This window comes from Propithecus coquereli, unplaced genomic scaffold, assembly GCF_000956105.1.
Source record: "Propithecus coquereli isolate 6110/MARCELLA unplaced genomic scaffold, Pcoq_1.0 Scaffold351, whole genome shotgun sequence".
NCBI lineage: Eukaryota > Metazoa > Chordata > Mammalia > Primates > Indriidae > Propithecus > Propithecus coquereli.
The window spans coordinates 390,628-404,608 of record NW_012149186.1 but is presented as its reverse complement, the minus strand read 5'-3'; the positions used below and the strand labels follow the sequence as shown (position 1 = coordinate 404,608).

Sequence of the window (13,981 nt, the reverse complement as noted above, 5' to 3'; positions counted from 1 at the left end):
AGGAGCTAGAAAATAGCAACTTCAAGCAGCATCCTAATGATGATGAAAGCACCTAATTTAGACATAGGCGGGAGAAATGGCTTTCAGGGTGATTCTTGTTTTCTCTTCAGGGGTGACTGTTAAGAATCTTCAGGCCTTCCAGGTCCTGCAGAATGTCTTCCACAAGTCCAGCGACTCTGTCCTCTGCACGCAAGTCCTGTCGGCCATCAGGACCATGTGGGCCTGGAACGCTCGAAACTTCTTCCTGCTGGAGTGGACCCTGCAGCCCGTCTCCCAATTTGTGGAGCTCGTGCCCCTGAAGCCGGCCCCGGTGCAGGTGCACTTCTTCCGGCTGCTGGAGGCCCTGGTGTTCGAGCTGCGCTACGTGCCCCACGAGATCCTGCGGAAGGTGCAGCATCTGATCAAGGAGAGTCCCGAGCCATCCTGCACTCTTGTGGCCCTGCAGAGCATCCTTAATATTGCTGGTGGGGACCCGCTCTTCAGTGACATCTTCCGGGACTCGGGACTCCTGGGCATGCTGCTGGCACAGCTGCGGAGACAGGCCAAGATCATGAGGAAGTCAGGTGCCACTGGGTGTCTGGAGGGGCGGGCAAATGGGCTGGGGCCAGTGTCAGCCAGACTTGGGCTGCGTGCCAACCTGGCCACCCGTAAATGTAGCAGAGAAAGTGACATGCTTGCATCACTAGGAAAGTACCGGGACACAGGGCTTCACAAACAGCAGGCAGCCTCCCAATCTTCCCCACGAAGAGGCAAGTGGGATGGTGAACTTGTGGCTAACTCAGGCCCTGTGAATTCTCAGCTTTCAGATATCTCTTGCCCTAGACATTCCCTAGATGTGTAGATGGGGAGATAGCAGGGTGTGACAGGTCCTCAGGCTTGGGAGCTTGGAGAGGCCTGGGGATCTGGAGGCCCTTCTGGGGTCTGCTGGGACACGGCTACCTGGCTCACTGCTCAGTCAGCCCAGTGGTCTCCCACTGGGAGAGAGGTCACCAGGGTCTCCCTGGCCCAGCACTTCCACTGAGTATAGGTCCCATGCTGGGGTATAACTTGGCTCCTTGGCAACGTCCCCGTCTCCTTCCCCTGCCTTGGCCTCCACACTCTGGGGTCTCAAGCTCTGTGGCCCCTGCTGCCCCACGGGGCTGCGAACTCTGTTCTCGTTGGGGTGCAGAGTGGCTCAGGGGTTGGGATCTTTCCCTACCTCCCCAAGCCCCATGCTACGTGTCCTGCTGGGGACACCCCACATGGTGCAACCCCTACCTCCACTGACTTTCAGATAGGAAGCGGGTGGAAAACTCTTTTCCCAGCTCCTCTTGTCTTTCCCTCAGTCTGTCTACACCTGCTACTCTGGGAAATCAGCCTGGAGGAGGGACACTGGGACACAGGAATCTGGCCGCTTACCTCTCCCCACCTTTTTCTCCTCTCCTTCTTCTCCTTGTCCCACTGTATTGTGCTTCAGGCCTAAGCCAAGGTCATTGGTCTGTCTGTTTCCTGGGCCTCTCTGGCAGGAAGCAGCTGAGGGAGAGGGTGTGGGTCACACAGCCCTGGCTGGAATCCTGGCCATGTTTCTTACAAAATGAACAGTCCTGAGCAAGTTACTTAACCTCCATGAGCCTGTTTCCTCCTCTGTAAAATGGGGGTAGTGATATCTACATCACAGGTATGTTGTGAGTTCACGTGAGGAAATATCTGAAAAGGACCCCTTGCTGTGCCTGGCACACAGCAGTTGCTCAAAAAATGTAGTCACCTTATCCCTAGAGTTTCAGTGCCACTGCTTAGGCATGTTTTGGAGGCCAAGCAGGACCCACACCCTCCCCAGGACGTTTGCAAACAAGATCAGGCTTGTGAGTGCTGAGCCCCAGGATGCTTTGTGCATCTGGGCCTCGGGCTGGGCCCTGGCAGTGTTTTGTTATGTGCTTCCTTTTACAGCTCAGTAACTTCCTGCCTTAAATCCCATCATGAATGAGGTTAATATATTGCCTCCCCTGCTTTCCTTGGCATTTAACTGAAAAGTCTTTGCATCTTTTTTTGTTTAGCGTCTCTGTGTTGTCTTAGCTGGATATTGCATTTCAGCAGCCAAACATCCAATTTGTTTTTGAATCCAATCCCAGACCTATGACCATACCTAGGAGAATTTGAACTTTTTTATGAGCTGATGCATCTTGTCTACTTTGTGCTTTCTGTTGTTAAATGTATCTTGCTGTTTCTTAGATATTCTTTCATCTGGTTAATAAACTGTACTGTTACTCATTTCATTCATTCTTCAAATATATATTGAGTTTCTAATTTGTGTCAGGCACTTTTCTGGCACTAGGGATTCAATGGTAACCAAAGGGACCTGGTTTTGCCCTCAGGGATCCAGTGGGGCCACCTTTCACTCCAGGATTTCCTGAGCTTCTCCATGGCTCAGGCATCTGCTGGCAGTCCTCCCTCCCAGACATACATGGCAAACTACAAAAGTGGCCAAAGGGAAACCAAGGAGAAAGGGCTCCCTGTATCATCTAGGGCAGTGCTTCTCAAAGAGTGGTCCCTGGGCCAGCCCTGTAAGCATCACCTGGGAACTTGTCAGAGATGTGTATTGTAGGCCCTGTCTAATAACCGCTGAGTTAGGAACTCTGGGGATGGGACCCAGCATGGCACCCTGGATTTTAGCAACAAGCCCTGCAGGGGGACTCCGATGTGTTGAGTTGGAGAACCCCTGCTTCTGCTATAGTAGCGTCTATCTTATGAGCTGGGATGCACACTCCCTTGTAATGGAAGCATTGTAGTAACATCTCCTTAAGAGGACAGAAAACTAATGAAGTCAGAGATTAGGGGTCATACCATGTACACTTAAATTTTTGTCATTTTTGTTGCTTCTTAAATATGCAGGAAACAAAGAGTCCACTTCTGGTGTTCAGGATCTGGAAAGAGAACTCACCTGTGTGATGCTGAAAACTGTGGTCACACTGCTGATAGGGTCGGTTCGGAATGCAGGTAAGGCTGGTACCAGCTTTGCCTTTCACTACTTGGTACCACATTAACTATTTCCTGGTTACTTATGTCAGTGTTCGCAGGCTATATTCAAGGAATAATCAATACTAACGCTGTGGCTAATGGCTAACATCAACCCTTTGGTTGGCTGTTGGCTGATGTTCAGTGATCATTAGTAAGCTGGTAGATATGGACCTCAGTGGACACATTTACTTCTAAGGCTACTAAAGAAGGTTGACGAGAAAAGAGAAGAGGAGAGGAGAGGAGAAGAGAGGAGAAAAGAAGAAAAGAAAAGAAAAAAGGCTTAATCTAGCATTTTCTAAATTTTTTAAATTTATGAGAACACAGAGCCCGTTCCCTTCTTTTAAAGTTCAATCTATTAATATCCTGCTGTACTGACTATAGAATTTTTTAATATCCAAACAGTAAAATACATGTAAAGAAACATAATTTGATATACACCCAGCCACGATGGATTTAGCAGCTCCATCCATTCAAAAATCTTTTTAGCTTCCTAAAATCATGTGGCTTTTAGATTAAAAAAAAATGTGCATAAAATATATATGCATATGTATATTATAGTATGAAATAGATACACCAACAAAGTCCTATCAGTAAGTTTGGTGATTTAGGCATCTTTATTTGAGGCCTTCATAGATTAATTACACCAAATGTAAAAAGTTATTTCATTATAGTAGAGAAAGAGTCTCTAACATTAGTCTGCAAAAGATTCCCCAGAGCTGCTGGTTAAAAAGCACGTTTCTAGGCTGATTTCCAGATATGTAATTAGTTGTAGGTCAAAGTAAAGCTCAGGAATCTACTTTTAAACAGCCCTCCAAGGTGATTTCTGTGCGTGGGGTACCTGGCCCACAACTGGAGAAATCTTGTCTGCTCAAATCTGTATCAAGCCATTTGGAGGTTCCAGTTGTGTCCTAGTTTTTATTCCACATGGATTAATCCAGCTATCAATCCTGGGGAAGAAATGCTTTGGATTACAGTTAAACAAAAACATACCACCAGCCAGATTTATTTAATTCTCTCCCCAAGAAACTACCTAGAAATGAAACTTAAATTCTGGCTTACTTTCTATACGAATTTTGGCAGAGAGAAGAGAGAGAATTGTCTTTGGCCCTGGGTTAGGGAATTACGGGAGAAATCAAGGGAGACGTGGATCTAGCTGAGATTTGTTATTACTTAGGTTTCTAAAAAGTAGGGGTACTTTTCTTTTTTCCCTCAAGAATGGAACACACTGTTATTAACCATAGTCACGGTGTTGTACCATAGATCTCTCGAGCTTATTCCTCCTGTCTTGAACTTATCTCCTATGGGTAGATCTTAGTCAAAAGATTTCTTTTTTCAAAAATAAAATTCTCACTGGAGAAGAAAGCTGTTTTTCTTTTTAATTCTCAGCTCCGTAGTTTCTTTTTTCCTCTTCTCATTTTAATAGTGGATGTAGATTACAAAAAAACTTGCCAATGGACAAGAGAGAAACATAAAATGTAGTAAAATGAACTCTGATAATTGTCAGAAAAAACTTTGTTGTGATTGAAGTTCCAAGGCCCCCATGACTCCAGCCCTATCCTGTCTGTGTGCTCCCCAGCTGTCCTGAAAGACCACGGAATGGTGCCCTTCATCAAGATCTTCCTGGACCACGAGTGCTACCGGGAGGCCTCGCTCAGCATCTTGGAGCAGCTGTCAGTCATCAACGCCGAGGAGTACATGAGCATCATTGTGGGCGCTCTGTGCTCGTCCACTCAAGGGGAGCTGCAGCTGAAACTGGATCTCCTCAAGGTGACTTCAGTCCTCCTTCATGATTGGCTTTTCCATGGGTATTCACCAAGTTTGCCACATTTGCTCTTGCGTGTGTTTATTCAGCAGGCCACTGTATAGGTAGGCAGCATGCTGTATGAGGTAGTGTTAGGTGCTGTAACAGGTAAGTACCACATTCTCAGTAGCCTGGCACATTGGAAATGTCTTTCTAATGTACAGTCCAATCAATGATTGGGGATTGTCATCCAAGGACAGCTGTCACCTGGGCCTAACTCAGCCAGCAAGTAAGGTAAGAGAGAATTGCAGTGTATTCTTATTCAGGTGTAGAACTGGCATGTCTTAACTTCTGTCTCCAATTTTCTTTGGGCAGAACTCTCCTGGAAGTAAGGGAATGTAGTCCCTGGTAGACAGCTACTTCCTAGCAACAATGTAGGCTATGGAGGTGAATCCTGAACCAGTGGTGGCCAAACAGCTGCACTGGTGACTTGACCAGCATTTATTGAGCATCTGTGGATTACCAGGCCTGGTGCAGAGTGCCTGGGACATGCAATGGAATACAGCCCTTGCCATCTGGGAGATTATAGACTGGTGATAATAATAAGTGAGCAATAGTTACATTGCAGTGTGGTAAATCCCTGTTAGACATTGAGCACAGGCTGCTGTGGGAAAGAGAAGTAGGAGAGACCAGCTCTGCTTTACCTGGTTGAGGAAGGCTCATGGAGGAGAGAACCTGTGAGCTGGGAAAAGGAAACAAAAGTCAGTGAAAGATGTGGGTACAGAGGGACAAGCAAGGTTGGTTGTCACGTTTGGGTAATGGAAATATATGTTTTTATATTATTGTTAATGATTATCAAATTAAAATAGTTAAAAGAAATACAATAAATATCATCTCTACCATCTTTTCTACCTTACAGCTTTCACAGTTCTTTCCTTTCATTCCTTTGTTTCTGTGGTTTTATACAGTGGTCCCAACCTTTTTGGCACCAGGGACCAGTTTCATGGAAGACAATTTTTCCGTGGACTAGGGGCGGACAAATGGTTTCGAGATGATTCAAGGGCATTATATCTATTGTTCAGTCAAACCTCTCTGCTAATGATGATCTATATTTGCAGCTGCTCCCCAGTGCTAGCATCACTGCCTCAACTCCACCTCAGATCATCAGGTATCAGATTCTCATAAGGAGCGTGCAACCTAGATCTGTCACACGCGCAGTTTACAGTAGGGTTCACGCTCCTATAAGAATCTAATGCAGCCCCTGATCTGACAGGAGGCGGAGCTTATGTTTATATGATGTGAACAATGGGAAGTGGCTGTAAATACAGATGAAGCTTCTTTCTCTCACCTCACCTACTGCCCACCTCCTACTGTGCGGCCCAGGCCACAGACTGGTGTTGGTCTGCGACCCGGGCACTAGGGACCACAGGGTTTATGCCTTTTAAAAATTCTCTTTTCTTTTGCTTTATGCTGTATGAGAGAAGAGCAGAAGTAAACACAAACATCGCCCAGGGGGTTGACTTTGGGACTTTCTGTGCATATGTGCAGCAACACCCCATTTATAGCACATGCTCTCGTTTCATTAATATACCACACTTCATTATTGGTGAATTAAAAAAAAGTACAAAGTTGCTCTGACTTCCCAAATTAGGTAAATATCAAACTAAGTTAGTTATGACTATCTCTTCAAAACCTTTTTAATATTTGGAGAACGGTGTTCAATTCCTCTTACCTACTTTATTTCTCTGCAGAGCCGATGTCAGATAGTGGTATGAGCTGCTGCTGTTATCAGGTGGCCTAAGCCTGAGGTGCTTGGCGTGGCCACAGCATCATGAGTGGTCCATCCAACAGTGACATCATGACCATAATTATCATGTGTCTCCCAGATGACAAGAACCCAAACCGTGATTTAATGACAGGGCCAAAAAATCAGTGCAAGTGATTCATATGAAACAAAAGGAAAGTTAAATGCCTTTTGAAAGACACGTGGATCTTATGTTACATGAGGTCAGGGGATTGAGAGAGACATATAAAGCAGAGAGTAAGGTAAAGGGGAGATATATCAAGAATTAATGAAAATTTGGAGCTGGGAAGGACCTCAGGTTCATGGGATCCAATCTTCTAATGTTACAGGCAGAGAGACAGAGAGTTTCACTGACGAAGTTAAATCACACAACTGCTAAAGGTGCAGTTGAGTTTGAGTCTAAGACCAGCAACTGAAAACTAAGTGATTTTTGCACTTCACCATGTTGTTTGGAGAATTTGCCTTCATATGTCTGTGTTCAGCTTGATTGGCATGTTCTGGTAGGAACAGGGATAGCATGTCCAAAGCAGTCAGGACTTTGGTTTTCTATTGGGTGAATAATTGTTTCTGACATGTTCATGTTGAAAGCCAAATAGATCCACAGAGAGGAAACTTTTGTTTTTACTTTGGAGAGTGAAAGTATTTTTGTGTCCAGTATAGAAAAGAGTGCTCTGCTTTGTTCTGTGGGCAGAAGCGTCTTATTGGAGTGTCAGCCCTTGAGTAATAGGACTGCATTTCTAGAATTAGCAATGCAAAGCCATTATGGTGTTTTACAGATTCAATATCATTTCAGAATCACACTATCAAGAGAGCACATAAGGGAAGAACACTCAGGAAGCTTATTTAACAAAGTCATTGCTGGCACTCAATGTGCTGTCTTTTCCCTGGGTGCCAAGTCACTGCTGAGCACCAGAGGCCCTGGGAGCTGCCGTTCTTCTCCAAGGACTAGGGCTGTCAACTCACTGCTGCTCCAGGGGGCAGTGGGGAGGGATGGGCCCACGAGCCTCTTCCAGACTCAATCACCACTGAGTCACGTGAGCAAGTAGGGAATGTTTGCTGGAATCTGATGTGGGATCCACATTTGTTCCTAACTCATCTTGGGAACCCCTTGGAACTTTGGAAACAAAGATGTAAAAGGAGCTGTTTCTGGGAGGCTTTTTAGAAGTTGAGAGCAGACTCTGTCCGCAGGCACTGTGTCTACAGAGTGGGTCAGTGGTGAAGGGGAAGTGCTGGACTGTGGCAACCTGAAAGGCAGAGGAGGAGGCAGCGCCCCCCACCTGACAAAGGCTCGCCACCTCCAAAGTGCGTTCATACTACGCACACTATGGCATAACTGTGTCCCTTCCCCAGGGCAGATCTGCCAGGGCTCTGGAGGAGAGCAACTTAGGGCAGTTGTTTCCAAAATCCAGCGGTGCTTCCATACCAACAGTGAAGCACATGTGACTTCACCACCTAATTCTGGTAAATGATAACTGAGTTAAAGAATAATGTAAGCAAATGAATTTCCTCGCCATGGCCGGTGGGACCGTGATTGGGTTATGCACAAATTCAGATTGATTTGCTAATATACATTTAGCTGTTCAACTCTCAGCTTAATCACATTACCTCACCAGTCTTCCAGCATGACACATGGAAAATTATGAGGAATAACAAATAATAGAATGTGAAATAAATCCTGTTAGTCCTAACGTAGTTAGCGCTTTGCAGCAGACATCCATTTTATAGATTCAAGCTGGAGGAATACTAACTCAGAGACAATGACATGGTAACTGAGTTAAGGATGAGAAAATGTGCTTAATGCTGACCTTTCTTGAAATGTGCCAACTTTAGCCTGATTACTTTGACTTCAGCTGATTAAATTTATTCCCTTCTGCAGACTGGAAACCCTGTGTGATGCATTATCATGCAAAGTTGAATGACAGTAATGGAGACCCTCCTCCTAGGCCCCTGGTTTCTGACAAATCGTTTCCCGAAGTAGCAAAGTATTTATTTTCTTTTATGATAGAAATGTTTCTCTTTAGTTGCTATGAAATTAAGCCTTTGTAATTGGATTTTGGACTTTTTACTTTATGACTCTGCAAATATGAAATTAACCCCATCCCAAGAAATAATAGAGCAGTCTAAGTTCTAATGAGATTACCCCCGTTTTAGATAATGACTCTGAATTTAATAAATCAAACAAAGCAACAATTAAGGACAGCCATTGCTTCCTCCTCCCCCTCCCAATGGGAGGAAAAGAAAATGACCACCTAGGAATTACAGGTGACAGACCTCTGAGAGGCAGAGGTAGCAGTGGGGATGATTATTGTGTTGCTTCTGTTTTTAAAGTGTCTGCTCTTGACACTTTTTGAATGATGGTTCTTTTAGGTAATATGGCATCAAATTGGACAATTGGAAGGTGGCTCCTTGAGAGAGAGGAGGTTTTAGTGATCACCCAGCACTCAGATGACAGTAGTAATCTGATTAGTTTTGTTTTTTAATCATGCTCCCTTTTTGGAATTTGTTTGGTAATATGTCGTGTGATTAGCAAAAGAGCTTCATTCATTCCATTTGCCTTAAACAAATCTCCTAGTGGCCTTAGGAGCCCTTGAAAGCACTCACGTAAATGGAGACTGTTTAGCATCATAGAGCTTAAGGTTTCCTGATGTCTCCCTGACTTATTTGTTTTTCCTGAAACGTGACACATGACCAGGCACCAGGTCAGGTTGAGATGTCTGCTGTCCCACACACCAGTGTGCAGCCTTTCCTCTGGGTTATCAGTTGGACGGAAGGGACCAAACTCACCACACAGACTTCAAGGTTAGGGTGAGTTTCCAACTCAGCTGAAGAAATAATATTTTTCTGGGAGTGAGTAGCTCACACAAGGCAGGCACAGATGCAGCGTATGTGCCTTAGCCTCTCCTGGCCCCATGGTCCCCGGGGGTGGGGCAGGCAGCTGTGGTGACTGTCTACATCCAGAAAGGCCTTGCCTAACCTATGCCATGCACTTTGACACCCACTGAGCATCCCCACTCTGGAAGAACCTACTCTAACAATCTATATGCTTCTCTTTAAGGCCATGTCTACAAATGTCCATCTTTCCTGGATTTTGAGCCAAATTTGTGATGAATTAGGCCATATCCTGATGCAGAGGAGAAAGCAGTGTCATTGCCTAGTCCTGAATATTTCTCCCCCTTTCTGGCAGTCTGGGAAGTCTATTTCCCTGAAGTTTCCCCCACGACTCTGACTTGACCCTTTTCTTGGCTTGCCCTGAGGCTGAGTTTCTTTCAAAGAGTAAAATGACAATTCAGTTTCTCCACAGTCATCCCTCTGAGCTGTGCTGGGGTATCATTGATCTAACCACCACAAGTCATGCATTTCTTTTTCTATAACTGGGAAAAGATCAATTGACCCATATTGGTAAGGATGACTCTGTCTACCTCACTTTATACCATTTGTCCATTTCAAACATAATTGGGGACTTTGCTCCTTCACAGGGTCTCCCAGTTAACGCAGTCTGTTTTGTGGGAACCCCTACGCAGCTCCCTGGCTGCTGTTTCTCTTCATCTGTGCAAGAATCCTGGCCTGTGTGAGTGAAGACAGCCAGGCTCATCCTGCATTCTCCTGCCCCGGACGTGGGGTTGCTACTCCCCAGGCAGCTCAGGTTTCTTGTAGCGGGATATAATATTAGAGAACAAAGTTGGAGCAGCGGGAACACACAATGTGTTGTTTCAGATAAACAGTAGTGTTAGGTTAGGGTGCCAGCATTTTAGAGCTGGAGCTGGAGAATGACCTTTCCCTCCAAAGTGCATGACTTCATATTTAGCAGTAGCCTATAACTTCACTAAGTTTCTATTTGCCTTTCTATGTATACGAGAGTTTTGAAATTTCATCCCTTCCCTCCTTTTTTTCTCCCTGAGCTGCCAGTTTTCTCTTTGCCCACTAACTTTCATGTGCCATGCCATAGTTTGTCATCCTGAACCATGCAGTTAAGTTACAGCTTCATCCCTCCCCCAGATTGGGAATTTTGCTTTCACCTTTTCTGTTTGAACTTTGTCTCACACATCCTGGAACTGACTCCAAACTGTGCCTGCTCAGACAGTCTCTTTCCCTGTCTTACTAGAACATTAAATGTCTGAAAAGATAAAACAGTTCAAACCTCTCTGCAGAGTCTGCTAATGAACCTACAAGGATAGGGCCACTCTCTAGGAAACATGCATAAAATGCCCTGAGTTTTAGATGGAGTCCCATGCAACCCATGTGATCAATAAATAAGTAAATACCAAAAACTACAGGCTTTTAATATTTATCCAAAATCGTCCATACATTCTTCACTTTCAGGTGTGAAGCTTTAGCACAGAATGGGAATTGCTTAAGTGTGGCCCTCCCTTCCTCCTTTCCTCCCTCCTTCCTTCCAATAATGCATATTGAATACCTGGTGTATGCCATGCATTGGGCTGCATGGATGGCACAGCCTCAGCGCTCAGTAAAAGTTTGAATTTGAAAGGAAATAAAAGTTTGTCTGACCAGTAAAAATCTCAGTGATCTGAAGAGTGGTGGAGTCTACTGTGCATGCTGTGAGCAGCCCAAACGCTTCTGCACACTTGGCCTGTACTTCTTTTTACACCATGTTTCAAGTAAATTCATTTTACTGTCTATCCTCATTTAATAGATATACCCAGGCTGACACTGAGAGGGAGATAAAGAATAATAAGCTGCTACTATAGGGATTTCACTGTGGGTGTTCTGCACAGCAGAGAGACGGTTCATTCTACTCATGTAGCAAATTCTTGTTAAGCATGTGCTATGCTCCACAGCAGTGAGTACGCCAGATATGGTTCCTGGTCTCATGGAGCTTCCATCTGGTGGAGAGCTGAGATAATTCTCAAGTAATTGCAGTACAATGTGATGAGCATGTTGATCAGGGAATGGGAGGGGACTATGACGGCACCTGAACTGGGGGTCAGGGGAAGCTTTCTGGAGGGAGATGCATTTAAGTCCAGACACGGGACAGGTCACTCAACCCTATGATTTGGGTAGAAGGCACCTATGGGCAACCGAAACCTAAAAATAAGAGGTACAATACGGACATCCCAGTGTTTCAGAATCTTCCTTCACGTGGCTTGTTCTGACAGTGCGAGGAGGGAGGAGCGTGGGGGATGCTTTGGCAGTGATGCACCTGAAATCAGCGTTAGTCTGCCTCTGGAATTTGCTCATTGTTTATCTGCTTGGTGTTTCAGTCTCTGCTCCGGATCCTGGAGACTCCCAAGGGCCGTGCTGCTTTCAGAGTCTCCAGCGGGTTCAATGGGCTGCTGTCCCTGCTCTCCGACCTGGAGGGCTCTCTCCATGAGCCCCCGCTGCAGGCGTGGGGGGCCATGACCCCTGGCCAGACCCTGGAGCTGGTGCTGCACACTCTTTGTGCCATGTCTGCTGCGCTGCACCTGGACCCTGTCAACGGTGACTTCTTCAGGAGGAACGGGCTCTTTGAGAAGCTGGCCGAGGACCTGTGCCTGCTGGGCTGTTTTGGGGCCTCTGAGGAAGAGGGAGCCCCTCTACACTCCAGGGCTGACACAAAGGCCAGGCCGTTTGCTGATTTGCTGAGTGCTGCCTTCTCCTCCAACAGCTCCCTCCCACCCAGGGTACAGAGCTGTCTCCAGATCCTGGGCTTTCTGGATAGCATGGCCAGCGGCACCCTCCACCTGCGCAGGGACCTGAAGGAGTCCCTGAGGGCCAGGCAGGAGCCAGTGGTGGATACCCGGAAGGGAGAAGCTGGCAGTGACCCCCAAGGCGACTGCAAGCAGTGGCCAGACCTGGAGGAGAGGTAGAGCAGAGCTTTCTTGCCTTCTTCTGCCAATGTGTATCTCTGTCTCCTGTTTCTTACCCGAACATCCTGCACGTGTGCAGTAGGTGGGAAGGCTAAGCTACAGATTGGGTGTGCAGAAATGTCACAAGACTCATTTCTTCAAATCAAGTTATTGCTGACTCCAAGCGCCGCTACCCTGGGAGCTGACAGAAGCTTCAGTCTGAGTCAGCGCAGGGTTGAAGGATGCTATTGAGTCGTGTAGGAACCAGGGCGGCTCACAGGATGCCTGGAGACCCAGAGTGGGAGTCCGCTGATGTTCCCACTTTCTCCTTTGTGGTCTTTACTGTGACAAGGAGCCGTGGTGCCTGGGCCAGCCTCCCTGGGTGTGCCGGGAGCTTTTGCCTTCTGAGGTCTTCTCTCTGCCCCAGGGCGCTGCCAGGGCCGGGTTGAGGTCCTTCAGTTTGCAGGACACAAGCCACAGTGTCCATCCCAATTGCGGGACTCTTCTTATTCTTTCTTGCTCCTTCCACTCGCCCTAACAAGACAGTGGCTCCTCTGCATCCACTGGCCACACCCTCCCACAGGCTCAGACTTTTGTAAACAGCCTTTTACTTCATTTCTGTGACACAGAATTCCAGTAAAGCAAGGGAGCACAAAGGACCACCCCATCCCACTCCCCACAGAGTGGGAGGGGAAATGCGAGAACACAATAGCAATAGCTGGTGTCTTTTTCTTTCTTCTAAGGGATCAATGACGGAATACCAATTAATATTGCAATAGATTATCCTTCTGAAAGACACTGTGCAGTTTTATCCAAAGAGTGCCCTGTGTCCCAGACTGCAGTGTTGGGTATGGTGGTGAGAGGTGATTGTACTGAGATAATCGTACGATTTTTTTGCTTCATGGGTTACTCTGGTAAATTGACTGGTTTCCTAATCTTGCATTTCTGCACAAACCAACTTGTTCATGTTATATTTATTGCTGAGTTTGATTTGCTAATTTTTAAAAAGGATTTTTGCATCTATGTTTATGAGAGAGTTCGGCCTTTGATACTCCTTTCTGGACTAATTTTTCCTATCAAATCTGTGCTAGCCTCATGGCATGACTTGCACAGTGTTCCTCTTCTGTGCTCTGGAAGAGTTTATGTAAAGATTGTTTATTTGTGTTGCTCAGCTATGTGATAGAACTTGCCGGTAAAACACCGTGAGCCTAGAGTTTTCTTACGAGAAGATTTATTTTTGTGGAAATAAGTTTCTATTTATTCTTTAAATTTTCTTGATGAGTTATTTTTCAAGCTTATTTTCCCATTTCATGTAAGTTTCAACTTATTGGCACATAGCCGCGTGCAGTGTAGCGTCTTGGCGTTTGTGCTTGTCTCCGGCGGCAGCTGTGTGCTTCTCGTCTCTCGTGCCTGTGAGTCGGGTGTCTTCCCTTGCCTTCGCCTCAGCGCACTGCCAGAGGTCTATTTTTTAGCATGTCCTGGTAACCAGCTTTATCCTACTGGAACTTTTTGGTTTATTATTTTTTGTTCTTAAAATTTCCTTCTATCTTTGGGCTTATTCTGGTATTCTTTTTTGTAACTTGGATATTTTCTTTTTGAATATAAATTTCTCTGTAATCCACAAGTTTTATTTTCAGTATTATTTAGTGCTAATTATTT

At 45.8% G+C, this 13,981-nt stretch overlaps 1 protein-coding gene across 1 annotated transcript in view; it reads left to right on the top strand.

Annotated features, from left to right (window-relative positions):
* The window catches only part of WDFY4 (WDFY family member 4), a 283,986-nt gene that overhangs the window by 43,700 nt on the left and 226,305 nt on the right, over positions 1–13,981 (top strand). The window contains exons 9-12 of the mRNA XM_012651295.1: positions 111–563; positions 2,869–2,973; positions 4,571–4,761; positions 11,759–12,339. Coding sequence (XP_012506749.1) covers positions 111–563; positions 2,869–2,973; positions 4,571–4,761; positions 11,759–12,339 — 1,330 coding nt within the window. The remainder of the gene's footprint in view (positions 1–110; positions 564–2,868; positions 2,974–4,570; positions 4,762–11,758; positions 12,340–13,981) is intronic.